The following is a 17,445-nucleotide window of genomic DNA, read 5'->3' as shown; positions in this document are numbered from 1 at the left end:
TAAATTAAGCACGATTGGTGTGTGCGCCGGGCGCTTGGGTGAAGTGCTGTCTCGTCGCCGGGTATTCCCAGTGAGCTTCACTAAACGGATGCTGGAGGAGACGCGTAGATCTAATGGCAGCAGAGCTGTGAGTCCACGCTGCCTGGTGAAAGACAAATTAAAATCCTATTCCCATACTAGCTGGAAGGAGAAAAATATTGTATTAGAAGATATTCTAGGAGAGAGAAGTCGTGACTGTGAAGCTGCTCTGACCTCACTGTGTCCGACCTCCCTTCACTTAACTGTCCCTAAACTGTTAACCAAATACAAGGCGGGAACTATTATAGAAAAAAAAGCTATGACAAAGACTAAAAAAAACGCTAAATTGCTCGAATCGGGGGGTTGTGCCGTAAACAAACATTTGACTGGCAATAGAATGATGATTTCCACCTCTGTCCAGCTGCCAGTTTTGTAGCTGTTAAATTCGGCTGCCTTCTAAATAAGAAAAACATTTTTTTTTTTGCAAGATATTGTTTGTCGCAGGCGCTTCCGTGCCCACCCCCGCTAAACCCCCGCCTCACTGTCCCACGTGCTACTGCCGCTGTGGCCATCTCACAGCTGCGCCACAGTGATGATTTATTCACATCTCAATCCATTTGTCTCTCTGAGCGGCTTTCTTTTACACATATGACCCCTTGGGGAGGGGCGCTCGGTTTTGTGACAAATGTTTGATGGTCACCCCGAGAGAATGAATCTGCTACATCTGCATTTTTCTATAGCTGAGTCGATTAATCAATTATTAATCCAATGACTTTTAACTTTGTACAAAAACATCTGACTGGATGTTACCTTCAACAAATTGGACAGTTGGACAATAGGCCAACGGTGGTCTCGACGAGCGCTCCCCTGAGCGGGATTAATCGCATCATGACTCATCCTCTTGTGACTAAATTAATTTCCCCGTAATTAAAGTAAGCGGTTTAATCGAATGGCTTACGCCACGTTTTGGGAAATTCAATAAATGGCTTGTGTGAAGGGGTCGAGGGGGGACATCTCAAACAAATGGCCCCCACAACACCCATTTAATTCAAATGTTCAACCTTAATTGTCATTTCTCGCTGCCTCTCAATCTCTCCACGCCGAATGACCGTTGGCAGGACGTACATCCCGCCGCGCTGTTGTGCTAATGACCCCTTGTTTTATTTTATTTTATTTTTTTGTTCCAGTGGACTTACTCGGCCTGCTGAAGTGGCGCTCCAACACCAGCCTGCTGCAGCAGAACCTCCGTCAGCTGATGAAGGTGGAAGGCGGCGAGGTCGTCAAGGTCAGAGACTCCGGTGCAAAGCCCCCCCTGAAAAGAAATGGCCTCACGTTCCTGAAAATGTAGCTCCTCCTACACGGTCCACAAAGCCAACATGTACCTGAAACAGCTGGAGACACAAACCACCAAATCCTCCCGTGTTCCTGGAGGGCGGCTCTTCTTGGCAGCACTTTCACGAAGGCGCTGACCTGCTGTCACAAGTGTACGCAGGCCCTTAAAGGGCTCAGCGTGGGACAGGCGAATAAATCAGTCTCCAGATACAGTTTAGCATGGGCTGGTGGGGGGGGATTGGCAGCGTGTCCGGAAGAGGTCCTCCACCCAGACAGTTTTGATCAGGGCACATAGATGTGTCAACCACAGCTGGACCAGTGCATGACACCACAGGGGTGTGATTATTATTACCGGCGCATTAGCTCTCCATCTCTCCAGAGCTCTCCAAGGCTCCAATTACAGAACTCTTGGCATTTAAGAGGCAATTTATCAACAGGGTGTTACATCGCTACGGCCGTACGCTGTTTATTAGATACTATGCAGATGATTTGGATCATAGATAAATCTCGGGCGATTTAAAATACTACCAGTTGGTAGTATTTTTATTCATAATGACTTTGCTGTTATTGAGTGAACGGGTCACGCCCCTCCTCGGTGCCTCTGTGAGGTCACGGCGGGCTTCAAACTCCTCATCCACATGCAGATGCCGGGCCGTTCACAGTGCGGAGCGAAGGCTGTGTTTCCCACCATGTTTGGTACCCCTTTTTTCACATTGTGCGTGTAAACCGGGCGTGTTTCGGCAGAGCAGCAGGGCGCGTGCAGTTGATGTCTCTGGAGGTCCTGCCGACAGGGAGATAGTTACCGTCTTCACAGAGCAGCGTGGGCTGATGTTAACAGCTGTTAAAGGGCAGCGCGGAGCCCCGTCAGAGACTTAAGGGACTTAAAACCATCTTAATATGATTTGTTTATTGCCCATCGGGGGTCAGATTAAAAAAAGTTTTGGTTGATCTGTTTCTCTTACTTTGTGTTTGAGCATTGAAACAATGTCATTAGTAATAGTAGGATATGGATTTCAACTAAATTTTCCTGCACTATGAGGAAGTATTTGTTCACCACGTAGCTGCTGATCTTCTGCTTCCTCTCCAGGTCCTTGGTTTGACCCTCACCATACATCTCAGTTATTGTCTCGTTCCTCTTGATGCGACGAGTTTATCACCCGAGATCGTTTATCACTTTGATGTACTCCCTAAATGAGGGAAGATATATTCTATTTGACTTTGTTTGATTCCAAAGAGCAGTGACAGCAGTTTGCAGTGAGACCGCGCATCTATCGTGTTTCATCGCCTGGCCTGCCATAACGTGCTTTTTGTTCCTCTGTCATTCTAGTTTCTGCAAGACACCCTGGATGCTCTCTTCAACATCATGATGGAGAACTCCGACAGTGACACCTTTGATACGTTGGTGTTCGATGCCTTGGTAAGCAAAGCAAAGCAGCAGACAGGAACAGCGGAGCAGCAACTCGTACCACGGGAGGTTTTTGTCAGTGGGAATAAACATCCCCACGCATTCGCAGCTCGGATGCAAATATAATGTGCTGTCAAATCTTTCATATGCTAAACTCCTCTCTTGACAGGCGCCTTTGTTCTGTGTTTTGGCCCTTTTTTATATTTCCCAACAAACCTGTTTGTATGCAACTGTCTTGTTTCCTGTTTTAAGCCATAGCTGTGAACCACGAGGATAACAAATCCCTTTGTTTCTATTTCGGAGGAGAATGCAAAACAAAAAGGATGGGAACTATTTATTAGTATTATTATTAGTATTCTGCTCTATTCTGTCTTAAAAAGGGGTGGGGGCTCACAGTAAAATGCCTCACCTAGACCACCTACCTAACTGTTTCTGGGCCCGCTCATCAATTACAGGCACGCTTCATCTTACGCAGTATCACTGCTATATTAATCTGCATGAATCTGTAGGGCCCGGGTGGCATCTTTCTGACAGAATCCTATTTACCTTTCTATCGCCTGACATCGCCGGGTACATCTTAAAAAGATCAGAGCCAGAGACTGTGTCGTCTGCGGTCCTGGATCATCTGCAGGCTTGCGAATCCAGAGAAAATGGCTTTCTGCTAGAATGCCGCCCGGTTTAATTTCCCAATCTCTGCATTTTGAGTAAGAAGGGCATTTTGGTGGCGCTCTCCATAATGAGCGATGCTGTTCCCATTCTAATGGATATTTCTCTGTTCTCTGACAGGTCTTCATAATTGGGCTCATAGCGGACAGAAAGTTCCAACACTTTAACCCCGTCCTGGAGACCTACATTCGAAAGCATTTCAGTGCCACGCTGGCATACACGTGAGTTATTCACCTTTTGCACAAATAGCCCAAAGGCCATATACAGGTGGTACATTCTGTAACTATTTAACTGCCTTTTTGTTATTGTGTTTGAAGGAAGTTGACCAAAGTCCTGAAGAACTATGTGGACAACGCTGAAAAGCTGACGGAGCAGCTCCTGAAGGCCATGAAGGCTCTGGAGTACATCTTCAAGTTCATCGTCCGCTCCAGAGTGCTGTTTAACCAGTAGGTCCCGTCGCACTCATTGCGTGTACATGCACATGCTGTGAGAGGCACATGTTCATGTTTGGTCCATGTGTTTCAATGGACACATGCAAGCAGACATACCGTCATTGGCCACTCCATGTGTTGTCTTTTTAATTACTCACTTTATTCCTACCGACAAAGAATACGATTAACTAAAGCCTTACTTTAAGAATTCCTAAACTCGAAGAAGAAAATGTAAGAATAAATTGAGGTTTTTTGTTTTGATATAAAATTCGCCCTTGGGGGAAATGAAAAATGGTCCAAAAGGATTTTATATGTTTCGACTGTTTGCTCCTCGCTAATGGTTTTCATTTCCACAGTGCTGTAGTCACTTCATAGTAGAAAATCCCTATTGCTGCAGCATCGACGGTCCCCAACGCGCTGCGTCGTGGAGTGAAGTGGCAGCAGGAAAACGCGAGCGGTCTTACGGGCGAGGTGGTGACTTGCAACGGATGTGCTTATAACAGTCTGTGGAGATGTTAAACGGATGTTCGGCGTCGCACAGCCACCGATTGAGGCTGATGCATGATCCCGCTCTAATTGAGTGTGCCGAGTTTGATTGGTTTTTCTGTCTGGTGTCTAGAGGCCGCTTCGTCCTTCGTCGGATTCGAGCGCCTCCACTCTTGTCCGTCTCGTGTTCACTGAGTTCACACGTTGAGCATTTCATGGCGGAGGAGACGCTCTAACCGCCCCCTCCCCTTGACTTGTTCGGGGAGCTTAACTGTGCTCCTTGGTGCCGCAGGCGAGAGGCGGCTGTAAGTAGTAGTTGTTGTTGTTGCGGGAGCCCAAGACGGATACTTTGAATCCGAGGATTTCTGTAAACCCTCAACAGTCACTATCACGGGCCAGGGATCGCCGCGAGCCCCCCTCTCCTACCCCACCTCTCTAGAAGCGAGAGCAAGTGGAATCTGGTGCACCAGGGCAATCAAACACTCCACTCCACCCCCCCCCCCCCCCCCCCCCCCGCTTCAGTGTGTGTTGGAAATAATTTTAATTTCCGTCCCAAAGTTTCAAATTGAATAAATCGGTATGGTTGATGTGCTAAATTGCTTTGCAATGAGCACCACATGGCTCATTTACAGGAGATTTATGGGCTCTGCAAGCGGGTTGAAGTGCATTTGCATTTTTGGGGGATTATGGAGGAAGCCCTGCTTTGTGTCCCTTTTTCCTCACCATTTCCAAAGCAATTGTTCTGTGATCATTTGCTTTTGGGGGGCTGTAATCTCTGGGCAGCATTTGCTCCACATAATAAAGCTAGCAGTAGATTTGCGACAAATGTTTAGAAAGCAACGTCACACAAACCTCACTTGACATTTGCTCTGAAATAGTATTCAAGGTGACTCATTAGCATAGGTGATTCTTTTTTTCAGATTTGACTTATTCACATTAACCGCAGGCGTGTATTTTGGGCTCTTGTCATGTTGTTTTAAATGCTAATCCGGCCGGAGGACAGAGCGATGTCTGTGGCTCCGATCCAGTAATATTAGCATCGGTGACACACACCAACCATTCCGCTGGCTGCCTTTCAGTGATTTAACAGGGAAGCGTCAAACCAGTTGTTTCCACTGAGGGTGGGTCTGTTTACAGACTGGGATGAAACGAACAACAGTCGTGTGATGATCTGCCAATGTAACTCACTGCTTTGTCTTCTCCCAGGCTCTATGAGAACAAAGGCGAGGCCGACTTTGTGGAGTCCCTGAGGGACCTTTTCACATCCTTCAATGACATGATGAATAGTAACTCCGAGAACACCGGCATGGTGAAGGTAGGCTCACTGTCACGCTAAGTTACAACCAGCATGCAATCGCCCCAACTCTTTGCCAAGCAGAAGCTGCTGCTGCAGAGTGAATAGTAATAATAAATCTGCTGTCAGTGGCTCTGCATCGGTCTTGTTAGATATAAACTAAGCTTCCGCTCGCTGATAGTTTCATACTATGTTTTCTTCACCCGCGTCACGTCTCTTTGTGCAGACTTTCCCCGGTCTTTACTCTCCTTCCCTCTCTGCGATCCTCTTAGGCCTGTACATAATATAAAAAAGGTATATCAGAGAGAATCTCAAATAGGTTCTTAAAAAAATCAGTCAGCATTTTGGGAAATACACTCACTGGATTCAGAGTGAATTAGAATTGACAGACACCCTTTCCTGTTTCCAGTCTCCATGCTAAGCTAAGCTAACTTCAGCTCTACTTCTGTTGATTCTGACACCATTTACTGCATAGATCTGAGAGTGGTATCGATCTCTTCATCCAGCTCTCCCCAGGCGAGTTAATGTAAAACTATACTTAAAAGACAAGTGCAGAAATGCATCTGCTGCGACCACAATGAAAAGCGGTTTGACTTGATGCTTTTTCCTCACATCCACACATTATACACATACGTTTGTGCTGTGTTTTGTCTTTTTCTCTTCTCTTTTCTCTTCCTCTATATGTGTGTTTGTCCTCTGTGTCCGTCTCACTCTGACCTTCACTGTCCTGTGGTCTGCGGCTCCTCCGGCCTTCTGCTCTTTAGCTGCTCCTCAAGGTATTTATTTCACCACCTGGTTCCTCGAGCCTTTCAGCTCTTTTCTTTCCTTTCAGGGATTTCAGTGCCCTTGACCCCAAAGCTCAGCGACGCCAGACAGGCAGCAAAAAAGTACATCTACTGTATTTGTGTTAAACAAACCGACAAGCATCTACATTTGTGCAGGTGCATTTAAAACTTGCAGATGTGCACACAAACACACACACACCCCTACCCCTTTAGAGACAACATAATCCAAGTATGCATGCACATTGGCACACCTACAGTAGATCCTTGTGCACGCTCAACCATGGGAGAAGCTCAGGAGTCAATTAGGAGTCAGTCGCTGTGTAATTTGGTGCGATATTGGCCTTACTGTCAGTAAATTAAAAACTGATTTTGAGGAACGGGCACAAATGCGAGGAATGCTGGTTTCCTCCCCGCGTCCGCCCTTGTGAAAAGCACTGTGACAGGTGCAAGCTAATGAGCGGTCCCATCATACCTCTGAGTCTGAATCTCGATGAACATCTGGACAGACCGACACACACTCCTTCGAGAATAGCTGTGACACTTCACACAACACTCGCCCCTCCAAAACAGGTGGTGGTTGAGTTGCTGCCCAGAACAACAATCTGTTTGTCTTCTTCAAGGTGTAAACGTTTGAGGTTGAGCAGAGCCGGGGTTGTTAACTGAATCATAGTTCAGCAGCACCCTTTGAAATCCCAAGTTTCTTAAACTATACTTTTCCTCTGCACAGAGCGGAAAACGTGTTGATGCACACGCACCAAAAATATCTATTCAGATGAGAATAGACTGAGGCACGATTTCTTCTTCTTTTTTTTTTCTTTTTTTTGGGATGTCGTGACTATATTTCACGTTGAAAAAAAATAACTGCAGACACGATCAGATAGTTGTTCTTCAGTAAACGAAGCAACAAAGTACTTGTGCTCCTCCCAACCTCCTTTCAAACGCTGCTAATTACCTCTCACACGTTTCCAGATACAAAACCACGCACATTGACAGCAGCGGGCAAAGTCCAGCATGCTACATCTGCATAGCTAATCAACCTCTGTGACTCAGAGCGGCACCGCTGCTAATTTGCACAGATGCTGTATAAACAGTCCATCCCATCTCGGCCGGCCTTTAGCAGCAGGCAGTTCGTGAGGGAAGTTTCAGCTCGCGTAATCATTTCTATTATTAATGGGGGGTTCTGTTATCAGCTGCCGGGGGGCACTCACGTAATGTTTTTATTATAGTTTTGATGTGCAAATGTAGATCGTAGCTGGCTGTATCTATCACGGTGTCATTACAGAGATCCTGATTAATTTATCACAAGTCATAACGCAAAATACTCCCCTTAAATGAAGTAAGATGCAGTAGGAAGGGGTTGATAAACAAACAGCCGCTCAGAGTATTGTGCAATCACTCGGTGGAAATATTCTAGCATATTGCTTATCAAAATAAATATTGTCATCAACGGATTCATTGTTGTGGTTTATGGCCAACAGGAGGCAACGTGGACACTACAGCATCTGTTCTACTGAGAGACTGGCTGTTTTCATTAGTGAAACAGAAGACATTTTTTAAATGAACTGCCGGGGAAGAACTGGCTCTCATAACGTGGGAGGGAGTAGCCTTCAAAATGTTAAAGAAAGTCAAATTCACTGGAAAATATTGACACGTTTCTTTTATTTGTCCGGTCAAGGGTGCTGCACTGAAGTACGTTCCCACCATCGTCAATGATGTCAAGCTGGTCTTTGATCCGAAGGAACTCAGGTAATTTCATGTGATCCCTCTCATGCCCTGATGCTCTTCTTTTGTAAGGTTACCTGCAATTCTGTTTTAAAGGAGAAAAGTACTCCCTGTTAGAGGCGAACTTGTAACTGTTTATGTGCTTTTATTTTGTAACACCTGACTGTAATTTGCCTTTTTCTATGAGTTTCGTAAACTGACGTGTTGTTGCTCCACTGGTGCCCAAAAAATGGTCCAATGACTTGAGAATGACTTGACTTGGAGAATGGAAGCAGAGACCTTACATGTTTGTCTTTTTAGAACTGGAGCTTGAAATAAAAGTTGTTGTTGTGATGACTCCTTAACAAGGTAATGGGAGGTTTGGCCCCTAAAAAACTCCAAAAGCTCCGTTTACTTTCTCGCCACCGCAAGGTCAATATTCAACAGCCGAACATTCGGGAGCACTATAATAGGCAGCAATTCAAAAGCTCGGGTTGCCATGGAAACCCATCACTCAACTAAGGGTCCATTTCAGTTGAAGTTGTCCAACGTGAAAAGCTTAGTTCTTCTCTTAATAATGAATGAATGACTTGTGAAATAGCACAATCTCATACGAAGATATATATATATATATATTTAAAATGATGAATAAAAATTATTATCTAACTTTCTTACAATAACTTGCATCTAAATTATATACATGTTTTCCAAAACGAGAGGACATTGCATCTGCGAGGAAATGCCTCATGGGTGTGCCCTTGATTTGCTGCTCCATTTGAATGTCTTTGATCTGTTATGCAGTGAGGAAACAGCACACAGAGAATAAAGTCACATTTACAAAAACATATTCTAATGCATTCAGCAACAAAACTTTTCAACTGCAAATTAATTTTACTTTAATAAAACTTGGATAGGCCATTTGTTAATTGTAAATATTTATTCATGTTTGTTCACATTTAGTTCTGATTGTCTCATTAGCAAGGACAAGAAAATCAGACTGTTTCTTTTTGACCGAGGCTGTGTAAACTAAGCCACTCTTCTCCTGATGGTGTTAAATATTTGTTCCGTTGGAAGTCAGCAGAGAAGTAGTATTAAAAAGAAGTCGAAGTGTCGCACTTTCTGCTCTTTCATTAAAATAATGTCCTCCAAAGCTTGACATGTTAATTAAAAGGGGGAGCAAACAATGGGGAAGAGGGGGTGGGGTGGGGGTGAATTAAACCAAAAGTACAATTTCACGCAGCAAAGGCCATATATATCGGAGGATTGAGGCCGTTGTTTATACATCAAGTACCTAGTAAATTAAGCTGAGATAAGATGCTGACAGGATCAGTCCGCCTCCGCTTAATTAAACTTCTACTTGGGTGGCTTCTGTGGAACATTCTTAAATCTCGACTCAAAAACTGGGACAAGCAGTGCCACCAGATGAAGGTACTCATGTCCACATGATCGGCTGTGATATTGTCATCTAAAAAATGACGCAGCAGAAAGTAAAAACTTATTTTAAATGACATTTTTGATGCAAAGACAGGAGAGGTTTTCAGACAAGTATCATTTTTTTATGGTGAGAAATAATCAGAATCTCTGTATTGACGGTTCTTCAGTGCCGTAATGTACTTGGTTGCAATGCTGCATCCCCCGCCGCCCTTTCTGCGGAGGAGACGACATGAGAAAAGGGATTTTGGTCGGACTGGAGGCGACTAAATTAAAACCCTGGGGGCGTTTCATCCTCTGCCAGAACCTTTTCTTTCCTCCTTGAGCCTCAGCCTGCCAGCATAACAAGCACCTGGCCTCTTCATCGAGGAGGAAATGTCATCTTTGTGTGTCCGCGCCAATGCAGATTTATCTCTCAAGCTCTGAGTGGTTGAAAGCCCGTAGTGTACAATGCCGCTGAGCCGGCTGAGGTCGTCTTGGGAAGACAAAGCAACAATGTTTGAAACGACCTATGAAACCTGAAGTACTTCAGGACAGCAGCTTTGCGAAAAAAAAGAAAAAAGCAGTCTTAAATCTACCGGAGCCCTTTAGGTGACGGTTGCGCAGACGCAGATGTTTTCACGTGTTCTCAGGTCAGTTCTTTTGGGTCAGCTGACTAAGCTCTTATTATCTCACGATGTATTTTGACGTATCCTCCAGCAGAGGATAGAATGTGGGAAACTGACTCGTGTGGATGTGCAGGGCCGTTTTAATTGTTCTTTTGCGTGGTTGCTCGTGATGGGAAGAAGCCATCTCTCTCTCTCTCTCTCTCTCTCCCCCCCACCCTCCAATCTGTCTGACCTTTTTTCCCTTTATTGTCCCCCTGCTGTCTTCGTAGCAAGCTGTTCACCGAATTCATCCTAAAGGTTCCTCTGGGTCGCCTGGTGAAACAGAAGCTAGAATGTCTGATTGACATTGTCCACAGCGATCTCTTTACTCATCACGGTGAGCACGCACACGCACACATGCACACATGCACACGCTACCTCTACTTATAGTTGTTCAGTGAATGCACCTTCACTCACAGAGCAGTAATATATGCAATTACAGACACCACCTGCCTCCTCTGGCGAGCTCTGTGTGAGCTCTGAGTAAAATCAACGGGACTTGTCTTATCTGTAAGACACAATTATTTTGTTAATACCAATACTCAACTTGATACCTGGACTGGACCTGAATATTGTTTTAACACCAAGATCGGTGGTCATTTGTAGGTCTTGTTCAAAGTGTTTTTATCCACGTGTCTCTCTTTATAACGATTTATAATTCTAAATTACGGTTATAATATAAATTCACTACAGTACAACATAGGACATAGCACCTCAATCTAACGTATGATAGCGTTAGCTGTTAGCTCCGGTTGTAGTCAGCAGGTCTGTGCTCTACTAATGTGATCTTGGAATCTGTTGCTGCTCCCTAATCCAGTGTTTTAAGGCTTCACACGAGGCATTTCTTACAGCAACATTGGTATCGCGACGACCATACTATAGAATCCTTTTCACTTCGAAGTCTGTTTATCGAGGTCACTCCGATATCGTACATATCCACACTCCTGCAGCCCACATGAGCACCGTGCTTTGTTGACCACGTTGTAGTGATAAATATGACCGGTCTCTGCAGCCGGGACCGGCCCGCGGCGTCCTACAGGCCGGGTCATGCTGCAGCGACAGACGAGGGATAATCACATTGCTATAGGCAGCAGGCTTCTCAGGGCATGTGAGGTTAGGTCCTTATTTAGAGACCAAACACAAATACACACCGTAGAATGATGGAAGTTCTTAACCAATGAAAGGGGTGATTTAATGGGTCTCATTGATGGTTTGGCCACTTTAGTGAGAAACTACTGGAGGGAAATAATCCTGATAATAATGTGTGTATTTGTATAGCACTTCTCAAGCTGGGAACATAAAGGGCTCAGTGTGTTATGCTCCGGTCGTTACTATTGATCGGTCGCCGGTGCGACTGGAAAGGCATTTTAATATTATAATAATAAGCCCAGTCGTCTTTCTCCCTCTTACTGCATTGTCAATCTATTTAGTCTTTTGTTCATGTTTGTTTATTATTATATTATCATTCAATTGTGCAAATGAATACAACTCCAGACTCATGGCCTGCTGATCAGCCTGAGGACTCACCACAGCTTCACGCGCCGGTGCTTCGAACGTCTCCGGCAGTCTGTTAAGTTTAAAAACCGGTGATTGAAGAGGGTTAACCGCAAAGTAAAATGGTCCTTTTCACTTTGACATCACGCTGAGCTCCACTCTGGAGATGTTTTATTACAGATAATGACCAGGACCTTGAGCAAATGGGTCAGCCAGACAGTTTTTTAAAGGGGGTCTAATCGGCTGTAGTTGCATCCGGATCCCCCGGAGGGCCCTGAAAGGTCGCCCTGCCAGACAATCCCGAAGGGGAATGAACTGGACTACTTTGAAAGAAATTAACTCTCAGCAGGAGGCTTCTACCTCCAATGTCCCACTTTGTCAGCTCATCACCGTTCATTTATATGCGTTGACTGTGTTCACTGTTGGTGCTTTTTAGGCCCCAGGCTGCACAGTGATTAACATATTAACCGTTTCTGGGTAATAGCACATCCTAAATGAGTGTTTCTTATTCCATCCCTGATGGTCTAAGACAACGAGACGGCAGCGCGTTCTCCGAGGGTTTGATCTATACGTTTGAAATTGAAATGCCGTTGAAATAGGATTAGTATGCTAACGCGGTTCAGCGCTGCAGATGGAAATTTAATGGATTCAGAAAAGAGGGACGTTTCTTTTGTGTCTTTTTCCATTTTTTATTTTTTTTTTCCCAGGCACGCCGTTGTGTCACCTTCACTGTTTATGATGTAACGGGCGAGAGCGGTATGGGAGCATAAATCACGGCTAAACGGGCTCATTGGAAGAAGAACGAACGTGTCGGCTGCTTAAAGGGGGAAGAAAAAAAACTGTAGCGTCTGGAATGTGTTTTGCGGTGGAAGTTTGAGGAGCACGTTCATGGCCCAGCTAAATAGTTCCACGCCGCTTGCTGCGCTCACGCCCTGCTGCCTGCGTGTGTGTGTGTGTGATTGTGCACATGCGTGTTTTAGGTCTAAATCATCAGACGTCAGAAACAATTCACTCATTTTGTTTTTCACCAGACGTGCAGTCGAAGCTTTGGTCCGTGCTCTACTTAAACCTGTGAGCTTTCATCCTGCCTCACTAAAAGCACCACATTTCCACTGCGAGGAGTGATTGGTGGTGGATAATTATGCACGTTAAGACAATTGACATGCGTATTCTGGATTTTGATGACCTGCTGCCATCTATCCACGTCCTCAAGCCAGGTGCTCAACACAAAACGTCCTGAAATGAACAGCAGGAGTGCGGCCTTTTTGGTTTAGTGTCAGATTGACGCTTTCATCTTGTCAGTGAACAAATATTCACTGACTCCTTTTTTTTTTTTTTTTGAGTACTGTTTTTAAACCCAAGGAGATGCTTGAGTATTTCCTTGTTCGTGTTATCGTTGCCCATTCGCCGTTGTGTACATTTCTCCCCAGTAATGGATTTAATTCTGTTTAATTAAGATTATTTTAATGATGCTCAGTGGGGAGGCTTTATGTATTCTGCTCATTGCGAGCTTAATTATTGCACCAAATTAATTAGAAAAACTGACACATGTACTTTGGAGTATTATAGGGGTATGTTACATTTCTTTGTACTTTGTTCCCGTAATATCTTCAAGTAGGACTTTCTCTTTAATTATTTATGAGTAAGGATGATCCAAAGGCACTCGGCATGTGAGAGCTCCTAGATTGCTTCAAGAGAATTGTCTGGTTATTGATGATCAATGAGTCCTGAAAGGGGAAATTAAAAATTCTTGTTGAAGGGCAAATTTCTGACGTTATGCATTGTGTCTCGGGGTTAACTTCAATAATAACGACAAGCGCGCTGGCAGCGCCCGAAGACATGAAGAACTTCACCCAACTGCTATGTTTAGTTGTTTAACGCGTAATTTAATGAAAACATCATTAGAAAGACATTTTCTAAATTGAGTAAAATCCAACACCAAAAAGCAGTCCCAGTGTTCTTTCACCGCGGCTCCTCTCATTTGTTCCAACAACCTTTTACAGAGTGCGAGTTCTAGGCTACTGCCGGTGTCACGGTGTATTAATCGTCATCACTACAGGTTTCTGTGCCCAGCGAAACATAACTTCATCGAGGTTATTGAGTCAGGTCTTTACCACCACAGCGATGGTTTTACTACCAACCTCATATAGCACGCCCCTTTGATGCTTTATGGAACATGCAAGTTCTAGGTAGCTATTGGGGGTTATTTTTTGAACTTTTGCATTATTATTTTTTTTTTTTAACCTTTAACCCTACCGGCTCATACAATTTATATAAAATGTATACGCCGACCTAGCTCCAGTATTTGTGCCAAAGCTTTTAATATGACCCCACACATGTACACAAATGCGTTTAAGATTATAAACCAGACGGTTTCACAACAAATCTGATAATTTTGTGGCAGACTGCTATAGGTGTACCTCCCATGAGAACACTCTCTGGCTTCTGCTGTTCTCCAGGTCCAATAGGGCCAACCAAACCTGCAGCACCCAGTTCACACTCCGTCCTATTGTTGGGTTCTGTTGCATGTTGTGTAGAATTAATTGTAACTGTTACAAATACTCCAAATGTATTAAACTGGATTGAAAGAAAACCACACAACCGAAACAATAAAATAAATGTTCTCCCTGTTTCTTTGTGCTAAGCGCTGTTAATATTGGATGAAATGTTGTTTATGGGAACAAAATATTGTGGGTCAGCAAAAAAAGCAGCATGTAAATATCAGTTTATTATACAAGTAAATCATTTACTTGTCGTGTCAGCACTAACTGGCTGTGCTCTGACAATATTTTTGGCTCTAATTGGCGTTTTTATTTCATTGACGTTCTTGCAATTTACCTATTCCAAAGGAGATTTTGCCGCATTCTGTTTAATTAATATGTTCACTCATTTTAGCCCAGTTTTAAGGAAGCCATTTGCCGGCCTCTTCATCGACCCGTCATCCGCCGCGCGTGTTGAGCGGGCTGCTAAAGGTGTGCCAGCACTAACTGGCTGCGTTTCTTGTGTGTCTGCAGATTGCCGCGAGATCCTCCTGCCGCTGATGACGGACCAGCTGAAGTTCCACCTGGAGAAGCGTGAGGAGCCGAAGGCTTGCTGCCAGCTGCTCAGCGACATCCTGGAGGTGCTCTACCGGAAGGATGTGGTGAGGGACGCCGCGCTCTAGTTTGTGTACTTTTATTTTGAGGTTAGATGGTCTCAGTGGGCTCATCCTCATTTCTTATGCACTTGTAGATTGTACACTGAACATAAGGAATACTCTGAATTAAATCACGTTGACTTCTGCAGATCCATTTTGAGGAATAATCAACGATGTTTGCTACTGAAAACTGTCTTGAGCTGAAGATCACCTTCCCTACACACACACACACACACTATCTGCTGCTTCCCCAGTGTGCTTCATCCTCTCTCATACACAGACACCTGTTGGCCTCCCTCAGGCCGTCTCTGCCTCCCCTCACCATTGATCACCGCGGGCCGGCCTCCCACTCTCCACTCTGCCTGGGATTATCTCCCACTTTCTCTCCCATTCACACTCCACAACTCTTTCATGAAGTCCAATGCACACGTAGAAAGAGAAATGAATAAGGGAGCTGATTCAATATGTCACTTTCTGATCTGTCGATGGATTCACATTGGCATGGGTAAATCATATATATACATTTGGATGAAATGTCCTAATGTTATTAAGATAACGTTTTGACTCACCTCCCAGGTACCGAGATAACATCATTACACAATTCCATCATCTTAGTTGATAAAGCCCAGCACATGCAAACTCGTATTATACAGAAAATCCAATGTGAAAGGATTCGATTTGAATATTCACATTTACATTTTCACCACTCTGTTCTAAGCGGTTACCAAACTGGAAACCTTCCAGCCTCAAGCCAGCTCAGCACAGCCTGATTCATTCGACTTTATTGATCATTTCCTGCCTTCACACAAGCCCTTTTCTTCACTTTACTTCATTTCGTTCATTTTGCACTTAAGTTCTAGACTGAATTAGACAGTATTTAATACTTTTATCATGTGGTTATTTCATAGCGACTTTATTATTTATTGATGATAGAAAACATTCAACATCGTTGAGTTACTATTTTTCTACATATATCTTTTTTTCTTTGTATTGCTTGTCCCTGGCAGAAAGTCTTTAACATGCCCGGACAAAACATGTGCGTCACACTTACTGTGTTGGAAGGTGATATCTGAAACTCCCTCCTCAGATTGTTTATTCGCCCCAGTGCTCCCCTGTGATTCTGTGTGCGCGCACAGACCAGCGTGCAGAGATGTGTAAATTATTGAAAGATGAGGTTGGCGCCGCCGAGCTCGGCCTGCTCGGTAGATTCCCTCCCACAGACTGGTGGAGGAGACGTGAGACGTCCTGTGCTCACTCCAACTCACTAACGAGCAGGTACAAGGAAAGACCATCCCACGTATGATCGCGCTTCAGGAGCTACGGTTTAGGTGGGCTGAAGCAGTCATCTGGTCTCTCAGCACAAAATACATATATATAGGCAGTATTAGCACCTGTCACACCTATTGTTTAAGACAAAGAGATTTCCGGACATTCGCAGAAGAGCACAAAAAAACCTCCGTGACCAGCAGGCACGGGAAATTGAGCTGCTGTTCTTCCGTGACTCTCCATCTTGCAGTGACATTCAAAATGAAGTGTAAAAAAAAAAGAAGGCAATGTAAAAAAAAAGAATGACTGTATTGTTTTGCAGGGTCCCACCCAGTGGCACGTGCAGATCGTCATGGAGAAGCTGCTGAGGACGGTCAACAGGACGGTCATTTCGATGGGCCGCGAGTCCCCCCACATTGTAAGCTTGTCTGCTTTCCTGCAACTCTCACCTGTGCACTTACGACTCGCTCTCCTGTTTTCTTCTGGTCATCTTTCACACACACACACACACACACACACACACTGGTACACTCCAATTTAGAGGCTTCAGCCGAGCTCCCACAGGCCCACTGCAACTCCAATTCCATTCCAAAGCTATCATTAAAGGTAAAGTCTACCTCGGCTGAATGCTTTCTCACAACCTCGATCCAGGACTTGCTTTGATCTCCAGACGTTTGTTTGTGCGCCCATCTGTGTGCATGTTTTGCTTGTTGTTTTAACACGTGTTTTAGCCTGTTTCTTTAATTACATTTTTTTACTCCCAACACATCTGATCCTCTGTGCGCTGATGTAATCTAGTAACACAGAGTAACCCGCCCACTGCCGTCAGCGTTCTTCCTTCCAATCACTCTCTCGGCTGGAGCTCGGATGCAATTAAAGCACTTATCCGTCATTGTATAAACATTCTGTCTGCCTTGTTTCCGCTGGCAAAGCTTTCATCCATTTTCATGAGTCCAAAGAGTCCAATGAATGTCAACCTGTGCATTGGTCACGTCATAAATATCAAATTGGGGTTTCTCTGGCCCGTCATATTGCATCCTGTTGACACTTGTGTAAATCAGAGCTGCGTGTATCTGGTGATGTGAATTTGAAAGTGAGTTGTTATGCAACTTTTTATGTCTGTAATCCCTCTTCAGGGCTCGTAAAGGTACTTTTAGTAAAGTGAAGAGAGACCTCAAGCTTGTATTGGAGAATAAGGAGTTGTGCGATACTGACTGATTATGTTGGTGCTATTACGAGCTGCCTTAGCAGTTCTTCTCCCCCTGTCCCGGTTATTGGTGCAGCACCATCCTCGTGGGGAGCAGCAGGGAACACCATCCCCTGTTTGAACGTCTTAACGCTTAATAATAACGC

At 44.5% G+C, this 17,445-nt stretch overlaps 1 protein-coding gene across 2 annotated transcripts in view; it reads left to right on the top strand.

Annotated features, from left to right (window-relative positions):
* dock1 (dedicator of cytokinesis 1) overlaps positions 1-17,445 on the top strand; it is a 122,102-nt gene that overhangs the window by 32,218 nt on the left and 72,439 nt on the right. For both annotated transcript variants that reach the window (XM_040177593.2, XM_040177590.2), the window contains exons 19-27: positions 1,206-1,303; positions 2,678-2,767; positions 3,542-3,642; positions 3,739-3,867; positions 5,545-5,653; positions 8,093-8,163; positions 10,427-10,533; positions 14,705-14,832; positions 16,415-16,510. In XM_040177593.2, coding sequence (XP_040033527.1) covers positions 1,206-1,303; positions 2,678-2,767; positions 3,542-3,642; positions 3,739-3,867; positions 5,545-5,653; positions 8,093-8,163; positions 10,427-10,533; positions 14,705-14,832; positions 16,415-16,510 — 929 coding nt within the window. The remainder of the gene's footprint in view (positions 1-1,205; positions 1,304-2,677; positions 2,768-3,541; positions 3,643-3,738; positions 3,868-5,544; positions 5,654-8,092; positions 8,164-10,426; positions 10,534-14,704; positions 14,833-16,414; positions 16,511-17,445) is intronic.

This window comes from Gasterosteus aculeatus, chromosome 5 (genome assembly GCF_964276395.1).
Source record: "Gasterosteus aculeatus chromosome 5, fGasAcu3.hap1.1, whole genome shotgun sequence".
Classification (NCBI taxonomy): domain Eukaryota; kingdom Metazoa; phylum Chordata; class Actinopteri; order Perciformes; family Gasterosteidae; genus Gasterosteus; species Gasterosteus aculeatus.
The sequence above is the reverse complement of the archived record's forward strand: the minus strand, read 5'-3'. Positions and strand labels throughout refer to the sequence as shown.